This window comes from Melanerpes formicivorus, unplaced genomic scaffold (genome assembly GCF_026170545.1).
Source record: "Melanerpes formicivorus ecotype bairdi unplaced genomic scaffold, bMelFor1.0.p_v2 SCAF_13, whole genome shotgun sequence".
Taxonomy (NCBI): Eukaryota; Metazoa; Chordata; class Aves; order Piciformes; family Picidae; genus Melanerpes; species Melanerpes formicivorus.
The window spans coordinates 6,862,500-6,881,702 of record NW_027142365.1 but is presented as its reverse complement, the minus strand read 5'-3'; the positions used below and the strand labels follow the sequence as shown (position 1 = coordinate 6,881,702).

The following is a 19,203-nucleotide window of genomic DNA, read 5'->3' as shown; positions in this document are numbered from 1 at the left end:
CTCCCGCCCTTGCAGACGGTCCCTGGAAGCAAGAGGAGGGCAGCCCCGTGGTGTTCCCGGCTGGAGCGAGCCTGGCCGGGGCTCCGGGAGCCCAGCGCCGTGCCCTGGGACACGGGGCCACCGCAGCAGCCGGACTGGGCTCTGCGCGGCCAGATTGCGAAGGGGTGGGAAAGGGCTGCCTCCGGGGAGAATAACCCTCCTTTAGGGCACGGCGGGGAGAAACCCGGGGGGGAGGGAGGCCTGTGAGCTCGGGACGGCAAGGAACCGCTCCGCCTCTGTGCATTTTCGGGAAGGGAAATCCCAGCGTTCTATCCCATTCTCCTGCTCCAGCAGCCCGGGGATACGGGCACCGCCAGAACCCTTCTCCCCCCACCCCGCCGCCAAGGGCCCGACAGTCTATCCTGGGGCGAGCGGGAGCCAGGGGAAGTGGTCGGGATGCGTCGCGCCCTGCACCCGCGGAAGGCAGCGGATCGCCGCGGAGGAAAGTTGTGCTGTCCTCGTTATGCGCTTCCTGACGAGCCTGCCGGGGCTGCGGTAGCGCCGGGGCACCTCCTCCCGCCCCGGCCGGGTTCTGCTGCAGCTGGGCATCCGAACTGCCTTTGTCGCCCAGCCCGGTGCCCCCCGTGACCGCCGATCTGCCGGGAGCCTCGTCCGAGCGCCTTCCCCTTTTCGGCTTTTTGAGGCATTTGGATGTTTTGGGGGGATTGTTTTTCTCTCTTTCGGGGAGTGCGGCCGGGCTGAGCGAGGAGAAGGAAACTTTCTCACCCCTTCAGGATGCCCCGGATATTTTTGAAAGGGCGGAAGAGAGAGAAAGCGAGCAGCGTTTGCAAGGGCATCTCATGCACTTGAGAAGATCTCCCCTGACACCTCGCTGCTGGGATTAAAGGCCGGAGCTGGAGAAACTCCTCCCCTTCCCTCTGCTTCTCCCGTCTCTCCCCTCCCCCCTTGCCCCCCCTCCCATTTCCTAAGGCCATTTGGAAAAAAAAAAAAAAAAAAAAAAAAAAAAAAAAAAGGAAGAAAAGAAAAAAGAAAATAAGGAGTCTGGAGTAACTTGGGACGGTGGGACAGTGTGGAGAGGGGGAAGAGGAGCCTCCCTCTCCAGATGCATCGCCCAGCACCACGCCTGGGCGAAGGGATGGGAAGCTCTGCCATGGACAAGAAGAAAGATGCCGCCAGCAGCAGCAGCAGGAAAAGCTCCAGCCAGAAGAAACTCATGTTGCGAGTGCACATCCCCGTAAGTGGCTCCTTGCTCTCCCTTTCCCTCGGCAGCTGGTGTGGTTTGGGCGCTGGGGCATGTTTTTCTCTGACGTGTAGCGCAGTGAAACTCAGGGAGAAGTGTCTCCTGCCGCAGAGGTCCGGAGTTCGGGGGATGCTGTCTAGGGGTGCAGCCTATGCAACAGGCAAGTCCTCCACATCTAGGATGGGCTAGAACATAGGGTGGTCCGCTGGTCTCTGCCCCCGGTGTAGTGCTGGGAGCTTCAGTGTGAAGTGTCCGTGGCACGGAAGAGCGAGGATAACTCCGTTTGCGCTACTGCTGCTCTGCCCTGAGCTTTGAGTTCGGTTCAGTGTGTCCCATCCAGTTAACATGCAGACGCGGAGTACAAGTTCAGCGAAAGATCTGATCACCCCCAAATGCTGGTCTCAGCGTCCCCAGGTTTGGCTCCGGGAACTGTCCGTGCCTTGTGGCTGAACCAGAGCATTTAATATGTCTCTTCCCTCTCTCAGGGCTAATCCATATCTGAACTTCCCAAAGCTGTGGAACCCAGAGCTTGCTTAGATTTGGACACAAGTAGTCTGTTTATTGCTATAAGAGCAGGGACAGTTGCATTGCCATGGTGGAGCAGACTGGGGAGCCACGCAGTTTGTTCACTGACTCTTGTTTCTTCACACTATTGAGAGACAAGCAAGAAACAAAGTAACTTCAGGCCAGAAGTTTCTCTCCATTCCCTCTAAGGACTGAAAGGCTGACTAACTCTGTCTTCAGATGTTAGATGCCTTTCAAAACTTTAATTATTGTGGTTTTTTTCCTTTACTGTTGTGGTGTTCTTGTTATCTATGTAACTTTGAGTTTTTATTCCTGGTTTGGATGTGTTTTTAGTTTCAGTGCTTCTGGCAAGAAATGGCAGTCTCTCTGTTTTTCTCTGTGGCTTATTTTGTTGGTTTGTCCTACACGTGTTTCTGCCACACCACCAGGGAGCAAAAAGATATTTATACTTCTAAATTTTCCCTTTGATTTATGGATGAATAAAGAATTAAAGCAAATTTATTAGGTGTCCTGAGTGTGTGGAATAAAATGGAGGAAAAATACATGGCTCATCTGCAGATTTCATTTTTCTCTGGAGAGGAATGCAAGCTGAAGATTCTTAGACAAACTTCTGGAGCTTTGAGTATATTCACTACTAGGAGAAAAGGGTTTGTTTTTACTACCATGGGTGTTGCCTATGCACTTGTAATTGGAATTTTTAGGCAATAAGCTTTGTCATATTATGAACAGTACCTTCACAACAGAGGTGTAAAATACCAAGGAAATCAGATGTACTGCACCAAAGCATCACTCACCCCATGCACCTTATTCCTTCCCACCCTGCCTGCTGCATTGTCTCTGCCATCTCTTTCCTTTTTCCACTGCACCCCTCTCCCCCATCCTTCCCCTTTCCCGTCCCCCCCTTTTTCCACTTAATCTAACCAGAAACTTCACTGCAGCTGGATCTCCACCTCTGCTCCGAGAAGCTGCATTTTCTGCCTGGTGAAGAGCCATAGGTAGTTTGGGAGATGCTGCAGTTGCTGCAGGATTTTTCAGGATTTTGAAATATCTTCCAACCAGCAGATAACTCTGACCACACCAGTACTTACAGCAGTTTCCCCCATTTTATGGTTGTGAAGCTTAGATGGAAAAAAAAATGCCTAAGTAACTTGTTCACACTTAAGCACTATTGACAGAAGAGCTAATGCTTTCTCCTAATTGCCTCTCTAAGCCCACAGACAATCTTCTTTTATGAGTGTTCTGTTCTTAGTTCTGTCTTGGATGGAACATCATTAGTAGTGGGCCATAATTTGACATGTCCATTAATATCTTACTTGCTCTGCATTTGTGACCTAGGTAGTGGTAGTTGTTCAGACGCAAGCCTGCAAATTCTTGAGTTTTATTTAAGGTTACCAAGTTGGAAGTGATTCATCATTTGGTAATGAGATAACACCTTCCATCTCTCCTCTCCATCCCCAAGCCACAATCCTTCTATTCCATTCTACACCATTCTAGCATTCCTGAAATGAACTATTGTGCCTGGAATCTTTCAGGTTGTACTCAGACTTTTGGTGGTTTTGTGTTACCTGTCAGATTTTAAATATGACTGTGCTATACGAAAGAACATTTTTCTCATTCCCCTCATTTGACAGTGGAATCTGCATTTGAAAAGATCCATTTAGACTGGGTTTTTTTTTTCCTCTTTCATAACGTTTTCTTGGCAGTTATTTCGAAGCATCATTCCTATTATTTCAGTGGCGCCTGTCAGTGTAGCTGTAGTTGTCAAGGGAGCTTTCACCAGACAGTCATTTTTATTTTGTTCATCCTTTTCTTTGTGTTGCTGTAAGATCATGTTTATTGCTGAGACATGTAATACTTGCTCATTGAGATCTACAAATTAGAAACAAGAGAAGGACTAACAAGGTCTGAGAAGGAGAGGAGAGAGGAGTCAATTCTGAAAGAGAAAGCAGTAGGACAGCAAGGTGCTGTTGTGATGCTGGCTAGCCTAAAACGTATTTATTAGTCATGTAGAAGTGCTGACTGAAAAAGTAATGACAAATATTATGCAAAGAAAAAGGTGAATAATGTGAAATACACTACAATTAAGTTAGAGGATTGTGGAGCAATAGGCATGGCTGAAAAGAAAGTTGCATGCTTTTTTCTCCCTCTCTCACATATTTTTATTTGTTGGGTTTGCCTGTCACAGTCAGATAAAATAGATCAATTTAAGAAGACTGGGTTCATGTCTTGTAAGGCTCCAGGGCATTTCACAGGTACATCTTTCTCAAGCAAGAATAAGACATGATAACAATAAGGTTGGAAGCACTATGTTTTCACCTTTTTTCTGTGCTCAGTCTCCTTTGTCTTGAGTGGGTAGTGCTCAACCCTTGCTTCTGGGCCTAGTGGTAGACCTGCCAGTTGGGTTTCGTTGTGGCTCTCAAGTTCTGTATATGTTAGTGTGGCAAGGAAGTATTTGCTAAATGGCTGGACTTTCTGTTTCATTTGTTGTTTTCTTGGCATATCTGTAACTGACTAACAACCCAGTAATTTAGATGGATTGTAACTGCAGGAGCCTTTCTAAAGTAGAGGTCATATGAACCTCCATCTTTCCCAGTGCTGTTTTCTGAAGTCTTGAAACTAGAGATGCCTAAATGGAAATTTCTGGTCCAAATACCTTTGAAAGCTGCTACATATTTCAGTAGAAACCTTTGCTCTTTAGATGCATCACATCTGTAATATGAAGACATTAGCATTATAAAATGCCTTTTTAAGCCATTGGAAGTTAATGCTTGCACATTGCATTGAACATTTTAAAAACTATATTTTAAGATGGGATGCAATTGTCTGCTGAGTAGGAGCTGCCAGCAGTGAGATCAGCATGTTCTTTTGTCATCTTGCAAAATTGATCTGTTCTAATGTTAACATTACCAGTGCAACCCCATGGTGCTGGGGGGGGGGGGGGGGGGGGGGAGGGGGGGAAGAGGGGGAAGAAGAAGATATTTCTGCTCTTGCTTACTTTGAATTTCATCTGGCATAATTCAGTGAGTGCCACCAAAGTTATATTGTATTTACACTGGCACAGCTGAGGGCAGAACCTGTCCCAAGAGCTTCATCATGGCACGTTCCCAGCAGGTGGAAATCGCAGAACACTGGCACTTCCTTGTTTTTCAACCAAATTCATCACAAGGTGACTTTTTATTCAACAGAATAAAGAGATATTTTTCACAATAAGGACAAAAATAACATCTGCAAATGAATATAGAAATATCTTTCAGTACAGTGCAGTGGCTGTTGCTTCTGGTGCTTCAGCCCTGACAGCAGAGTTGATCTGCTAGAGGATGCTCTTAGAGATTGTGATCCTTTACTTTCAATGTCACACAAACAAACATCTCTCTGTACATTTTCTCCCACTTCTTTTTTGGCCTCTGTGATTTTGAACAGACTCCTCAATGTGCAAATTTATTGCTGTTTCTAGGCCTGTCTTTATGTTAGAATGCCAGGCTGAAACATCAGATGGCTTAAATATTTCTAACTCAGTAGATGACAATGATGTTCTGACAGCTAGTTTTGGCTCAGGTTCTGCCCCTCCAACACTTGCAAAGTCATTAATGGCTCCATGCCTGATAAATCACTGTGAAATGATTTTGTTCTGTCACAGTTTTTGCAGTGTGCTTCTTGTCTCCTTGTAATTGCTGGGTGGGCTGATGAGAACAGCACTTCAGTCTAGAGGTCACTTCAGGAAGCTGCAGATGAGGAATAAGCAGATCAATTCTTTCAAAGGACATGAGGAAATTAGAATCCAATGTGATCTAGGAATGAAAAGGAGAAAAAAAAAAAAAAAAAAAGGTAGTTTGTTTACTTGGGAGAAGGAGGTGGGAGGAGAGAGGGACAAAGGAGAGAAACATTTGCCTAAAATTAAATCTGCAACTCTTCCCCTCCTTGCTCTCATAGGGCAGACTCCATGTTGTCCTGAGCTTCTGTGGCCTTGAAGTTTAAATTTGGATTCCTTGCTAAAGGACTGATATAGTAAGAACCTGAAAGGGCAGGGTATCTGCTCAGGAGTGTTGAGATTGCACTTGGATTCTGCCTGGAGGAAAAAAAGAAAGGATTCATGTTTGCAGTCATAATAGCTACCACCTCTGGGATGTTCCAGTGCCTGTTCATAGTCCTGCAAGGTTCAGTTTATGCCCAGTTTCACCTGGGCATCACATTGCATTCAAGGGAGCTGTTCAGCTGTGTCCAAAAGCAGAATTTGACCCTGAAGACAGGATTTGACAATTATTTTGTTGCTGATGTATGGACGGTCATGGAATTAGGTTGGTGTGCCTGTGTGCTTGGCTGGGCTAATAGGAGTAGAAAGGAGCCAAAATTGCATCAGCATGGCTGTTGATAGACCCAATTATGGACAGACATGTTGAGTGAAATACCACATATAATTCTTACCCTTTGAGGAAGAGATGAATTTATATCAAAAGGCATCCCATGCAGAGGGAATAACAGAAGAGCAGAGTTGGCTATAAGAGAAATGAAGCATCAAGGACAACATCAGTAGCAGACAGATGTCACAGAATATGTCTGTCTGCCATAGAAACAGCCCCTTTGTGGGCTGTGTTACTCTAGACTGATCAGCGGGCTCTGACAATTATCCAGTTTACAGGGCCTGATCTGGTTGCAGAGGATGCAGTCTCAGTTTTCTACTGTTGTTTGCATTGTAGACACACTGAGAAAGTGTTAGGGCTTGACATATAGGCTGACTTATGCCTGTCTTCAATTACAAAAAGAAAAGGCAACTCAAATATATCTTAAATGGAGTATTTTTCTTCCTCTGGAAAGGAGAACTTGTGTATAAACATGAATGTAAGATGCCATCAATAACTGTAAAGCATTATTGGTGGTGAGGTAATACAGTGCTGTGCCACTGCTGAACTATTTCTGGTACTACTAGCAGTGACCTATGGTACAGTCACTGCTGCAGAATAATTTTTGTGTTTATTCTTTGGGTAGCTGTGGAAAGTGAAATATAGTGAAATACAGTTCAGTGTTTGCTCCTGTAATGCTGTCTCTCTTAAACTGCTTGCATATAACTACATATGAAATCTCTGAAGCATGAAAGCATTATTAACATGGCAGAGAACCAAAACATAACACAGTACTTTAGTGTTTGATGTTGGGGATTCATAAGATGGTGTATAGCATCCTTTAAATGTTCTTACCATTTAGCATGACAGTAAATTACATTATGTAAGTCTGACTTTGTGGCATGCAGAGCAAATGCACTGCAGTATGTTTCATGACTGTCATTTATATCACACACTGTGATTGTTCCGACCTTATCGACATTATTGCAAAGAGTTTCTGTGACCTTGTGCTCCAAAAACAGAACCTATTAAGCTGAAGACTTAATCTGTTTTTGCAGTCAGAGTGATAGAGCTCTTTGCTTTTTTTCAAGCTGCTGGAGAACACATTCCTAGGTCTGGAGTTTCATTAGGAGGAAGTGTTTGCATTATAAGCATTATCTGCCATGCTATGAACCCTTTATCATCATTTATTCACAACAGGCATTGTGCCATTTTCTCATCTGAGCTTTTCATGTCAGTAATGCTGCTGGAACAATGAAAATAAGAAAATATTATGCTTCTGCTAGCAGGAGAAAGAAAAGCTATCTGAGTGGTTAGAGTGCTGGCTTACAACACTACAAAACACAGGATTTTACTGCTTACTTGTAGACTTACTAGAGGTCTTTTATCACTGATTAAAGTTCAGATCTGGTTTGTGGAAGCTAAGTGACTGTTGATTGCTTTGGAAAAGTTTGAAAACGTGCTTTCAGTAGAATTAGAGAAATCAGTACAGGGTGAGCTAGATTAGGGGCAAAATTTGAATCCAAGCATGAGGAAATCTTTCGATGAAGACAATCTCTCCACAGAAAAGATAAGTTGTAGGAATAAGAGGGACTGAACAGGTGCTGTTAGCATTGCCAGAAGCCTGTCCAGTGGAATAAATGACTTGTTACCTGCATACCACTTATTTTTCAACCAACTCTGCATGGGAATTGGGAAAGACACCTGGAATTATGCACAGAATCCTTAAGAGTATCACGTTGACTGTCCTCACTACCTAGATATAATCTTTGACAAGTTTCCACCAATTTAGGACTGTTTTATGCTTTTAAATTGTTGTGCATTTAATATGTTTGCTAAACCTGTGTTGTCATGCTTTTGGTGATTGCAACTTTACAAGGTGTAACTGCTAAAAAGTATCTTTACAGAATCGTGGAATAGTTGAGGTTGGAAGAGACTTCTGGAGATTGCATAGTCCAATCCCCCTGCTGAGGAGGTCAGCAAGAGCAGGTTTCTCAGGATGGTGTCCCATCAGATTTTTGATATCTCCAAGGGTGGAGGCTGCACATCTTCATAGCCCATTGCCTTTGGGCAAGTGAAAGCTTCTTGAAACTAAATATTGTTCAGCCTCTATATAGGCACGTTGAATTTAACTCCACGAGTGGTTGGATCTTGTCCCAAAAGCATGGTGTCTGTCTGGGGAGTGAAGTTGGATTTGGCCATGTAATGTAGAGACTTCTGGGAATAGCATGCTGTGAGATGGGACCTGAAACTGGAGGCACAATAGTCCCTAGAAGGATTGTGGAAGAAAGGGAAAGTAAGGAAGAGTTATTTAAAAGGTGCTTACTCAGTGTTATCACAGTCTGCATGGGAGTTTGCCAGCTTCTCAGAAGTGCATTGCATCTTCCAGAGTGTGGTTTTCATCATGTGTTGTCATCCCTTTTGCATAAAGTAATTAGAGGAGGATTTGCTGTTACTGAGTATTAATCATGGCTTCTGTGCTGGAAGTGTGATCTAAACCAAGAGGCATGAGGAAAGACAGTTCAAGGATAAGAGCACTAAATCATCGTCTGGCTGTCTGAATCTCTGTCTGCTGTATCACCTGAGGTTGGGCAGAGGAGAGTCCCTGATGTAAGCTTTGGATTGCTGTATGGTTGATTAAATAAAGAAAAAACAATTGAAGTATCAGCGTACCACACTGAAACACTGAGACATCTTGTGGTGTTCTTTCCATCCATAACTGAAGGTTGTTGAGCTGGATGTCTATACATGCATAAGGACACATATTACCAACCACAAACACTCTGGAAAGTTTAAAGCTTTAACAGATGCTATAGACTGGTGAGAGGAAATTACGTTGTCCTTGCAGTACTGATACTCAAGTAGATGGTTGGAGTTTAAGCAGCTTGCCCCATGTTGTACAAGAGTGATTGTTGGACTCATGAAGTCTGGACACTTAGTTCACTTATCTTAACCAAAAGCCCGAACTTCCTGCTGTGGTATTTGTCCCATGAAGATACATTTACAACCTCAGCCTAAGTCAGTAATGGAAAGTGACTCAATGTGAGTGACAGTGTAGCAAAGAAAGCCAACAAGATGCTGGTTTGCATCAACAAGAGCATCACTAGCAGAGCTAAAGCAGTCATTACCTCATTCTACTCAGTGCTTCACCTGGAATACTGTGTTCAGCTTTGGCCTTCACTCTACAGAATAGCTTTGCCAGGAATGATCAGAGGGACGAGATGATCCTTTGATTCTATAGTTTTCCTTTTGAAAACATGTGAAGTGAAAGGATTCGAGTCTAATGTCTGCAGGTGGTCATGCTGTGCCCTAAAATAACAGTTAGGACTCTTGGCAGTCTTATCAGGGAGACCAGGGATTGAGGATATTGGATAAATTACAGGAGACTGTAGTAAATTCCAGCATCAAAAGTAGTACTTCAGTGAGTGTGCCTAATTATCACAGCCTCCATGTGGTTATTGAAAGCTGTGAAACATTACTTGGGCTTCTTTTATTTTTTTTCTGAATAGCTGGTAGTAGAGTTTTTGAAACAAAATGTTGGCAGCCATTTAGCATTGTAGTCGTCTGTGACTCAATCAGGTGGAGTTTAGGGGTTGGACTTGATGATCTTTGAGGTCTCTTCCAACCTTGGTGATTCTGTGATTCTGTGAAACAGCACTTTACCAGCCGTGTTCAACCTACAGCACTCTCCAAAGACACTGCAGGCGTCCTGTCTCCATTCCTGCACTCCACTGACTTCTGGTTCCTGGAGCTGAGTGTTCCCCAACACTGCTGCCAGCCAGTGCAGGAGAGAAAAGACCAGCATGGTCTCAATATTCTTTGTGATTACTTCTTCCACTAATGCTAGGTCAGCTCTACATTTGTAATGGGGAAAATGGAGAGCTTCTGCTGTCTGAAAAGCTGAGCCAATATCATTCATAATCCATAATGGTTATAGACTGAAATGAATGGAAGGTAGATGTTATTCAGCTGTTCCCTTTGCCCTTTTGTTTAGCTAATGTTAAAAGTAAATACTAATTTCATGGGCTTCTTTCAGTTGAATGACAGCTAATTATACATTTTCCTTATACTTTTTATGGTTTTGAGAATGACTGCATGTGGTCTAAGCTATGCAGAAGCAGGAGGGTACATGCCAGCACATTTCTTTTAAAGTAATACCAGTAATTCAAAAACTGCAATTACTTCAGTTCTTTCTTCTGTATTGCATGCTTAGAGTTCTGCCTCCCTCACTGTGACACACTTGTGGAGGCATCATCAGTTGGCATGCCAAAGTTGCTGTCTAAATGAACTCTTCTGATTTTCAGCTGTGAAACACGGCAGTCAATAGAGGAGGAAAATCTACTTAAAGAAGTACATGCAGTAGTGGGTTAGTCTCCATTCCTTAGTAAAATAAAAATGTTTTCACCCAGTATTCATCAGCTGTACTGGTGGACTTCAACTGATAGTTGAGGCAAAGCAAGCTGTTCACCAGCTGGCTTCATTAACAGACTGTGCGCCTTCCTGTCCCAGCACAGTGCCGATTAAAACATGTTGCTTTACAATACCCTCGTAGTTAGCCAGCATGTTTTATTTTCTTGGTGTGTATTGTCAGATAAAACAAGTGAGTGGTAACTTGGTAAGCCTTGGTATCTCATTCACTTTTGCTGTCCATCTGTCTATATTCTGAGATCCAAAAATCTGAGAACAGATGACTCAAGTTTACTTGAAATGCCATAATGAGGAAAAAGAAAGAAAAGGAAACAATAGAGGGGGGAAAGTGTGCTAATAAGCCTAGTTGTTCAGATGGGATTTTCAGAAGAATTCAGGCACATTAGGTATCTTTGCAGTATTTGAAGATTCTACTAGTCCACTTGCATCAGGATATCCTTCAATACATTTGAAACCTGAGCTTTACATCTTTCACATTGTCAAGAAGGCAATCTTCCTCTCTGCTGTGTATACCTGCATTACAAAACAGAAGCTGGTTTTCCTACTTCTCTACTCCCGATAACATTCACTTGCACCTGATAGCTAAAATAAAAACCAAGCAAAACAAACCTACAACAAACCAACAATGACAATGACAACAAAAAAATACCCAAACAAACAGAAAAAAAAGTCAGAAGTGTGGGGGGGTTTATGGAACAGAGATTGAAAGTAATACCAGGAAGTAATTTGGGAAGAGATAAATAGCAGCTGCTCTCTTAATGATAAAGTCTGAAACTAATACTGATACTTTATGCAGCTCAATCTGTGGTGACACACAATAAAAGTCTATGTATGACCTTATGTTTGACTGACAGTGACCAAGTATTACATATGATAAAGACTTCAGAAATAAATTCCTGCTCTGTTCCCATCAACATTTCAATGTCACTTGAGGAAAAGCCTCAAACATTTAAAGTTTGAGAGAAATTTTTATTTGGTTTTTTTTAGCTGTGTAACCTTTTACAGTTTTGTGAATTCCTGTAGAAATGTAGTGTGCTTAGACTCACTGTGAATAGTAAGTTTACTTCAAAAATATGGTTGAAAAGGAAAAATATCCCTGCCATAATCTGCAAATACTTTTTGTCAGAATGCTTGTGAAGCAGAGGTGTTCGGTTTTGAAGGTATTTGGTGTTCTGCAATTAGTGTCAATACTGCTTCACGGGCTGCTGCTTATTGAGGTTTCAGGAGAGAGACAAGAGGACACAGTGTAGCTCCTCAGGCTGTGAGAAGCTGATGGAGTAACGAACTTCGTCTATGAAATTTCTCTATGCGTATCAGTTGTACAACAAGCTTTTAGCCTTGACTGTATTTGAGTTGAAGCAACTGAGGAAGAGGCACACACACGTTAAGAGCAAAGGTCGGTGATGTCAATGACAGCCATCAGCACATGCAGTTTCATGGATGAGAGTTGGAATACACAGGCTGAACATCTCTTAGAGGAATGAACAGTAAAACTGAATTTCTCTGGGCTTTATCAACAAAATGAGAGGAAATATTAAGCATACACTCTAAGGAAATGTCCATTATCAGAGAAGATATTTCTAAGGGTCCATTTCCAGAGAGCAATAGGTCCCCTTGATTATGTTGTATGGTCTTGAGTAGTCTGTGCAGCTGACTAGGTTAATTTAGAAAATCTGTAAGGACACAAGTGTAGAGCCTGTGTGTGTGTGAAGAGAACCTGCCCTGGGTGCAGCTGTTTACTATAAACTGAATACCTTTGGTGTGTGTATACAAGCTGGCAAACCGCTCATGTTGCAGAGAAATGAACTGTGATGGAAAATGCAATAGATATTTAATTCTCTCAGAAAAAAAACCACCACACCACATTATGGATATGCTTCTGCCTAATGTTAAAACATCTGGATTTAGTTTCTAACTATACTAAGATTATTTTCTATTTCATATCCTGTGTTTTACTGCCACAAAACAAATAGAACAAGGAGCCAACTTTGTATCTTGACCTTAGGCTGTTTTTATTTCTAGTGGGGTTTGGGATTTTTCACTTTACAAGACTAAGTAATTTAAAGTCCAGTCACCTGAGATATTGGGCTAGGGCTGAGGTATTGTGTTAGGACATTAACACATATTGAGTCCTACTGTCCAGATAGTTGCAAGCAGCACTTTGTTCTTCCTTGTCTCTGCTTCCTTGCATACTGCCATTGCTGTAGAAGGCCCCCAAGTCATGTCATGTCAAATAATGCATGGTCTTCAGAGCTCACTGGGGAAGACAAAAGTCTGGGAACAATGTGAACAGGCACAGCCAGGCACTTCCACTAATTGTTGGTGAGGACGATGGAATACAAAAGCAGAAAGAGGGAGGGGTGAATGGAAATGTGTCTTGGTGTGGAAATGACTGCGTAAAAACAAATCTGCCTGGGCTTGCTCACTGCAAACGTACATGTTGCACAGGAGAACTCCCACAACAGGAATCCTCTGTGTTAGTCTGCTCCTGCCAGATAATTTTAGAAGTTTTGGTAGGTTGTTTTCGTGGGTTCGTTTTTGTTCACCTCTAGAGGCTTTCTTGGCTATTTCTTGCTGTGGACGTAGCAAACATGAATTGTAACAGGTAGTTGCAATTTGCTGCTGGGCTAGCTTGAAATGATCCGGTAATTTTTTGTTCTAGTTGTTTGATATTGCCTAAATATTGGGAATAGGAAATGTCAATTTATTAATTATTAATGGGAGATACTAGTGTCATTTCAAAACATATATTCAGCTGAAGTGGAGTGAAATACCTAAGTAACTTTCTTCCATGTTGTGTCCTCTAATCCAGAACAGGCTGAAGTGATTCGCAAATCAATCATATAGCATAAGTAGAATAAAATTGCACATTTGGGGGGTTTTATTCATAACAAAAATAAGGAACTCCTCTCAAGAGCTGAATAGTGCTAAAATGTTGACACTGTGTTTTGCTTAAACTCTGAAAAAGAAATCAGGTAAAGAAAGTGATGAGGGGAGGACTATTTGGTAGGATGAGCCTCAGAAAAGAGCATTTATCCTACAGGATGGGAGCTATTCAAAATTATGATAAATTGAAAAGTTATTAAAGTTAGTGAGATTCATAAAGTGAAATGTGTAGATCTATGCTTCATTACATAGTGTATTTTAGCTACACAGGGAAGCTCCAAACCCATGCTGAGATTTGTCATCCCCTGGAGATGGAAAGACTCTACATCAAGGAAACAGAGAACACAAGTGATACACAGGGAACTTGCAAGTTCATCTGTGCCTGAAAGATCACCATATTTATGTTGAGAAGTTGATCTTTCTGCAGTGAAATGCAACAGGTGCAATTAGTAATCAGCATGATTCAGCACAGCTGGCAAAATTCCAAGGGTGTACTTTGTCCATTTTCTAAATGCATCACAAATGTCTTAGTGAACTGAGAACTGAGAGGAAAGGGAATAGCCATCAGAAACACCAATTTGTTGATTATACAATGGACCTATCATTACTAACTTGATTATACCAATGCAATTGCCTTTTTTTTGCAAGACAGATGCCTATTCCTACCAATGACTGACCTTGAAGAGCAGACTGATTATGCCAGAGTGCATTTCATATGGAAAATGATAACAGAGTTAAAGAAGATGGGAAACTATTTATTGGTAGAAATATGATTCCTAGTAGCATTGCAAAAAAGTGAGAATGAAGAATGATAGCATGGTTTATCATGGAATTAGATTTATCCCTTTTTAGACAGAACATGTAAATGCAGTGCTGTGAAAGTTATCAGGAAGACAGCCTTCACTGAGACAGTCATTCGCCATTGCAATGTGCTGCCCAGGGAGGTGGTGGAGTCACCATCCTTGGAGATGTTCAAGAGGGGACTGGTGCCATGGTTTAGTCATGAGGTCTGTGGTGACAGGTTGGACTTGATGATCTTGGAGGTCTCTTCCAACCTTGGTGATTCTGTGACTTAGACCACTAATCAAGCTTATCATATAAAATGTCCATTATGGTGCTTCTATTTTGACAAGGCAAGATTGACCTTCCAGCAGTTACAACTGAAGATATTTATTATTGTAGTGTGGAAATACAACTTTCTGGCACTGGGCTGGGAACTTAATTTCACTGTGATCTCCTAAATATCTTTGATGTTTCTGATTTTGAGCATGTTGCCAAAATATCTTCTTCCTAGTCTTTCACTTTTCACATCAGATTTCTGTTATATGTTCCTGGTTTTGTAATCCTGTGGTTTCCAAAAGATACTGTAACCTCCACACAAATAGTATATCCTCAGCAGTATTCCCACAGCCAAAAGCACTAGCTGCTGTCTCTAGATTCAGTTTCTGGAACCCACCAGAATCACAGAATGCAAAGATCAAAAACCAGTCTCAGAGTTACATGTTGGGTCTTTATGGAAGGGATTTTTAGTTCTGTTTACATCCCTGAGACCTGGGAAAACTTTAGGGATGAACATCAGTTTTTTCAGAAATTCTGATGAATTTGGCTGCCTGAGAGTGGGGTTCTTAATGCTGATGGGAGTCACAAGGCTCCTGCTGTTTCAGGGAGGTTAACCACAATTAGCATTTGAGGGAATTGGAAGAAAAAATGTTGGCTTTAGTGACCTGTTCAGTGCAGAGCAGGGAGAAGCTGAACCTGCTGGAAGTTCTCCAGTCATATGAGCTGCTCACCACTACATCTGCTGGGTGTGATTCTGGTGTTACTTGCCTTAGTGGGAGTATTTTCACTGTCATCACTGAAACCTCTGTCATCAGTGGTGGTGGAGCTGGAGGCATGATTTCTGCACAAGATTAAAATGTTACGATTTCATTATGACTCTGCAGGTTAGGGGAATGGGAGCAGGAGCCACCTAAAACTTGTGAGTGTCGAAAGTATAAATGAGCAAAATAGGGTGCACCAGTACCCCATATGCATTTTGTGCTGGATAACAAAACAGCAGTTGGGTTTTTTTTTAATCTTTCCCCCCCTCAATTGTTCAATAATTTGACAAACAGCTAAGTGACTGCTGGATGTTCTGCTGAGAGCTTTCTTTCCTTGCAGACAACCTTTATAGTGCTGCTTGCCTCAGATCTTACATTTAGCAGGACTGTGCGAAATACCTGATAAAGGAAAACTGATAAATATGGGGGAGTGAAGCCTGGATAGAGTCATAATATATGGCTGATGCTACGGTTCACCCTCTCTGCTATTCTAATTGCTTTACAACTGTAATTCTGTGGCTGTGCTTTCTTCTGGCAGTCTAAATGGAGAGGCAGGTAAAAGGTTGAACTCACTGTGAGCCAGAAAACCTAAAATATCCCTGTGAGTATTGGCAAGATGCCCAGACAAGAATAAATGCATTCAGTCTTTCTCTTTCACATCCCCAATGTAGAGACAAAATACAAGAAGGACAAACAGAATTCTGACAGACCATATTTTATTTAGAGGCTGGTAACTATATAAGATCAAGAGACAGCTATAAGGCTGAGGCTTGCAATTTATAAGGATTTATAATAGTCATCTGAATAAAATATGCTTTTGTGCACAAGCTGAGGATTTGGAAATTCAAACTGTTTTATGTATGTTTGCATACTATATGAGGGGGGTTTATGTGTATAAAGCCAGGCATATACTTTACTAGATTTTTTTTTGTTTAATTTTCTTTTTTTTTTTTTTGAATCCTCATGGTGATTTAGTTAATGCTGTCTTCTTTTCTGAACACTCTGTCAGAGTTTATCACTATCTGTTTAGTAGAATCTTTTATCTGTCCCAATTTGCACACAAGGCCAGTTCCAAGGAAAGCTTGACTTTTCTGAGATGTTTCCAGAAGTTCCAAGAAAGATTAATTTCCATCTGATAATTAATTAAAATAGGCCTTATGAAGTTCATATTTTCATTTCTATGATATTCTGTTCCTCAAGCTTTTCAGGGCTGCTGTCCATGAGTCTGACTGTGTCATTTTACTGCTTGGAAAAGGATCTGTGATACCAGTGTAGGGACAGAACCTACCTTGGGTGGCTGGAGCTGGAATTCTTGGTCTGGCACATTGTCTGGGCTACACAGGAGGGTATAATTTTGGGAAGGAAATTTAATTATATGTTCTGGTCTTAGCATTTTCTTGCTCTTGATTTTTTATTGTTGGGAAATCAGATGTAACAATGGTGACTGGTGCAAAATATATGTATATTTTATGTATAACTTCAAGGCAAGGTAAGAATGACTGTTAATCTTGGTTAAGTCTTTTCCAAGTATTCATTAAGCTGATCATAGAAATTCAGTCAAACTGAAACTCAGCTATTGCTGGTAATTCATTAACAGAGTCATCTAAAACATTGTCCAAAGGCTTAGTTTCTGAATCAGGTCATGAATGTCTCATTTCCTCACCAGTCCAAAAATACAGTCGATTTGGTAGTTAACGCCAAGTCTAGCCAGACTGCAAGTAGCAGTATGACCTCCTAACCACAAGCTTGCTTTATCTGGATCCTGCTCTGCTTCTCTTGCACGTGTCAGGGCTGTAGAGGAAGAGGATACCCCTGAAGTATGAAACATGTCAGTCTTGACCTTAACACCTTGATGAATTTGTTCTTGAAGGGTTCGTGTAGCCCAAACCAAGCACTCACTCCACTGACCTGGCAGTTAGTTACTTTGCTGGGTAGAAAATATGTGGAGAAAACTCTGGAACCTTCCCATATGAAGAGCTCTGAAGGGCTTCAGAAGATAAGTTTTGCCATATATGATGATATATAGATCAACATATAGATAGATCTGGGACAGAGATCACTAGGTTTTTCACTGCTGCTTAGCACTACTAGGAAAATTTATGCAGGAATTCAAGAAAATTACTTCACCTGGAATATCTGTTAGGAAGGCTTCTGCCAAAAAAAGCAATGTGTGGAACAGAGTTTAAAGTCAAAATTCATTTGCTAAAGCCAAGTGTTGTGAGATCTTGAATGGACACAATCAGCTTACGTCTCTGTGCCTAGAGAAAAGTATGGTTTTGTTTATTCCATGTACAATCAAGTGCTGCTGTAGCACTCTATGTGGCCCTGGTTTGGAGGGGATCCTAGTGAATCAAATAAAGAATCAATGCCATAATCACTCTGAATCTGAAATGTGAGTATCACCGGTCTTCAGGCTGTTGATTCTTAGGCACATCCTGATGTTCCCTCGTCTCCTGTTTTGTGTCTCACTGAAGTTTTCACTTGCACATTAAACACCTGCTTTATTTGAACTTGCCAAAGAAGTGGACTCTTGGAGGATATCCAAGTTTTAATTGATGGGGTATTTGATCCAAGTATTTGCTTTAAATCTCTCCTCAAGAGGAAAGTCTGGTGAGAGAGCCAACATAACATAATAACCTTAATGCACTGCCCTCCTCCATCTTCCTGCAAATTTCAAACCCTTTAGGAGAAGTGATTGGGCTAATAATACTCATGTTGCCCTGTAAGTATCATTATTTCTGATTTAAAACTTGGAAAGAAAAAAAAAGATCAAGGAACTTGCCCAAATCTATAGCAATCAGGAAAGTAGAGCTCATTGGCTCCCAGATGTTATATCTAAGCTAAAAATCCTATCGTGCTGAAAGGCAGCCTTCTCTAGGTAATTCAGCACTGGCAGACGTCTTGGCCCACCCTACTGCTGATTCTGCACTGACTCTACATGGAGCTTTTCCTATATAATATCAGTTCTGAATCCCTTTGGCCTCAGGAGTGTACCTTTGATGAGATCTGTTGCTAGATTCTTGTGTGAAGAGATTCATACCTTCAGTTGTGGATGAAGTCAAATTGACACATCTAAGGCAGAATCAGGTAGCACCATGAGCCTATGGTTCCCCATAAAACATCCTTTCTCTGCCAGTCATTGCTATTAAAACTGATGGAAATAAGCCAGCATTAAATAAGGGATGGGAAACTGTAGCTTTGCCTTAAGCTGAGTACATCTGCTCTTTTGTTACTGGAGTTGTATGCAAGGGCAGGCGGTGTTTCGGCATGCTTTTGGCTCCATAAAAGCACTGCTGAGGGAGCGACGGAAGTTATTCCCACTGTTTTAAAAGACAGGTCACCAGACTCCTGAAGTTACAGCAGCTGATGCCTCTGGAGAGCCAGCTGTTCCCTGAGCCCTGGGGAGAGATGAGGAGGAGTCTATGCTGCAAAGGACGGCCTCACCGTGGGAACTGTGGTTTGAACCCGGAAAGGTGGTGCTAGATCAGTTCAGCATTCTCTCAGCAAGGGTCTGGTTTAACAAGATGTGACTAAAGCAGTCTTCCAGGTGAAAGCAAGCATGGTGGCGACTGGTCAAATGCTTGAAATACCTGTGTGGTATATTTCTGTGATCCCTCTCCCATCCATTTACAGGCAGTGTTTTTGGTTGGTTGATGGGTTGGCTTTTTTTCTTTTCTTTCTTTAGCCTGTTTTTAGTTGTAATTTCACTTTTAAAACTCTTCCTTCCTCTTTCTGAGCTTCGCTAAATCTATTAAAAAGAAATTTCTTTCAGATTCACAGTACAGTTTGCTTACTTTCCAGGCTATTCAGTAGATTACAGAGATGGTGTCTACTTGATTATTAGTTTACATAGGTAGAATAATCTTGATTCCCCTTTGAAGTCATTATACAGCTCTTCTTCACATCCCGGGGTGTTTGAGACTCTTGTGTAAGCAGATGATACATTTTATGAGTAGTATCCCATGTT

General features: G+C 41.9%; 1 protein-coding gene across 1 annotated transcript in view; it reads left to right on the top strand.

The window, feature by feature from the left end:
* The first annotated feature begins 690 nt into the window (after positions 1-690).
* The window catches only part of PRKAG2 (protein kinase AMP-activated non-catalytic subunit gamma 2), a 186,969-nt gene continuing 168,456 nt past the window's right edge, over positions 691-19,203 (top strand). Inside the window, exon 1 of the mRNA XM_068145964.1 lies at positions 691-1,234. Coding sequence (XP_068002065.1) covers positions 1,103-1,234 — 132 coding nt within the window. The 5' untranslated portion in view covers positions 691-1,102. The remainder of the gene's footprint in view (positions 1,235-19,203) is intronic.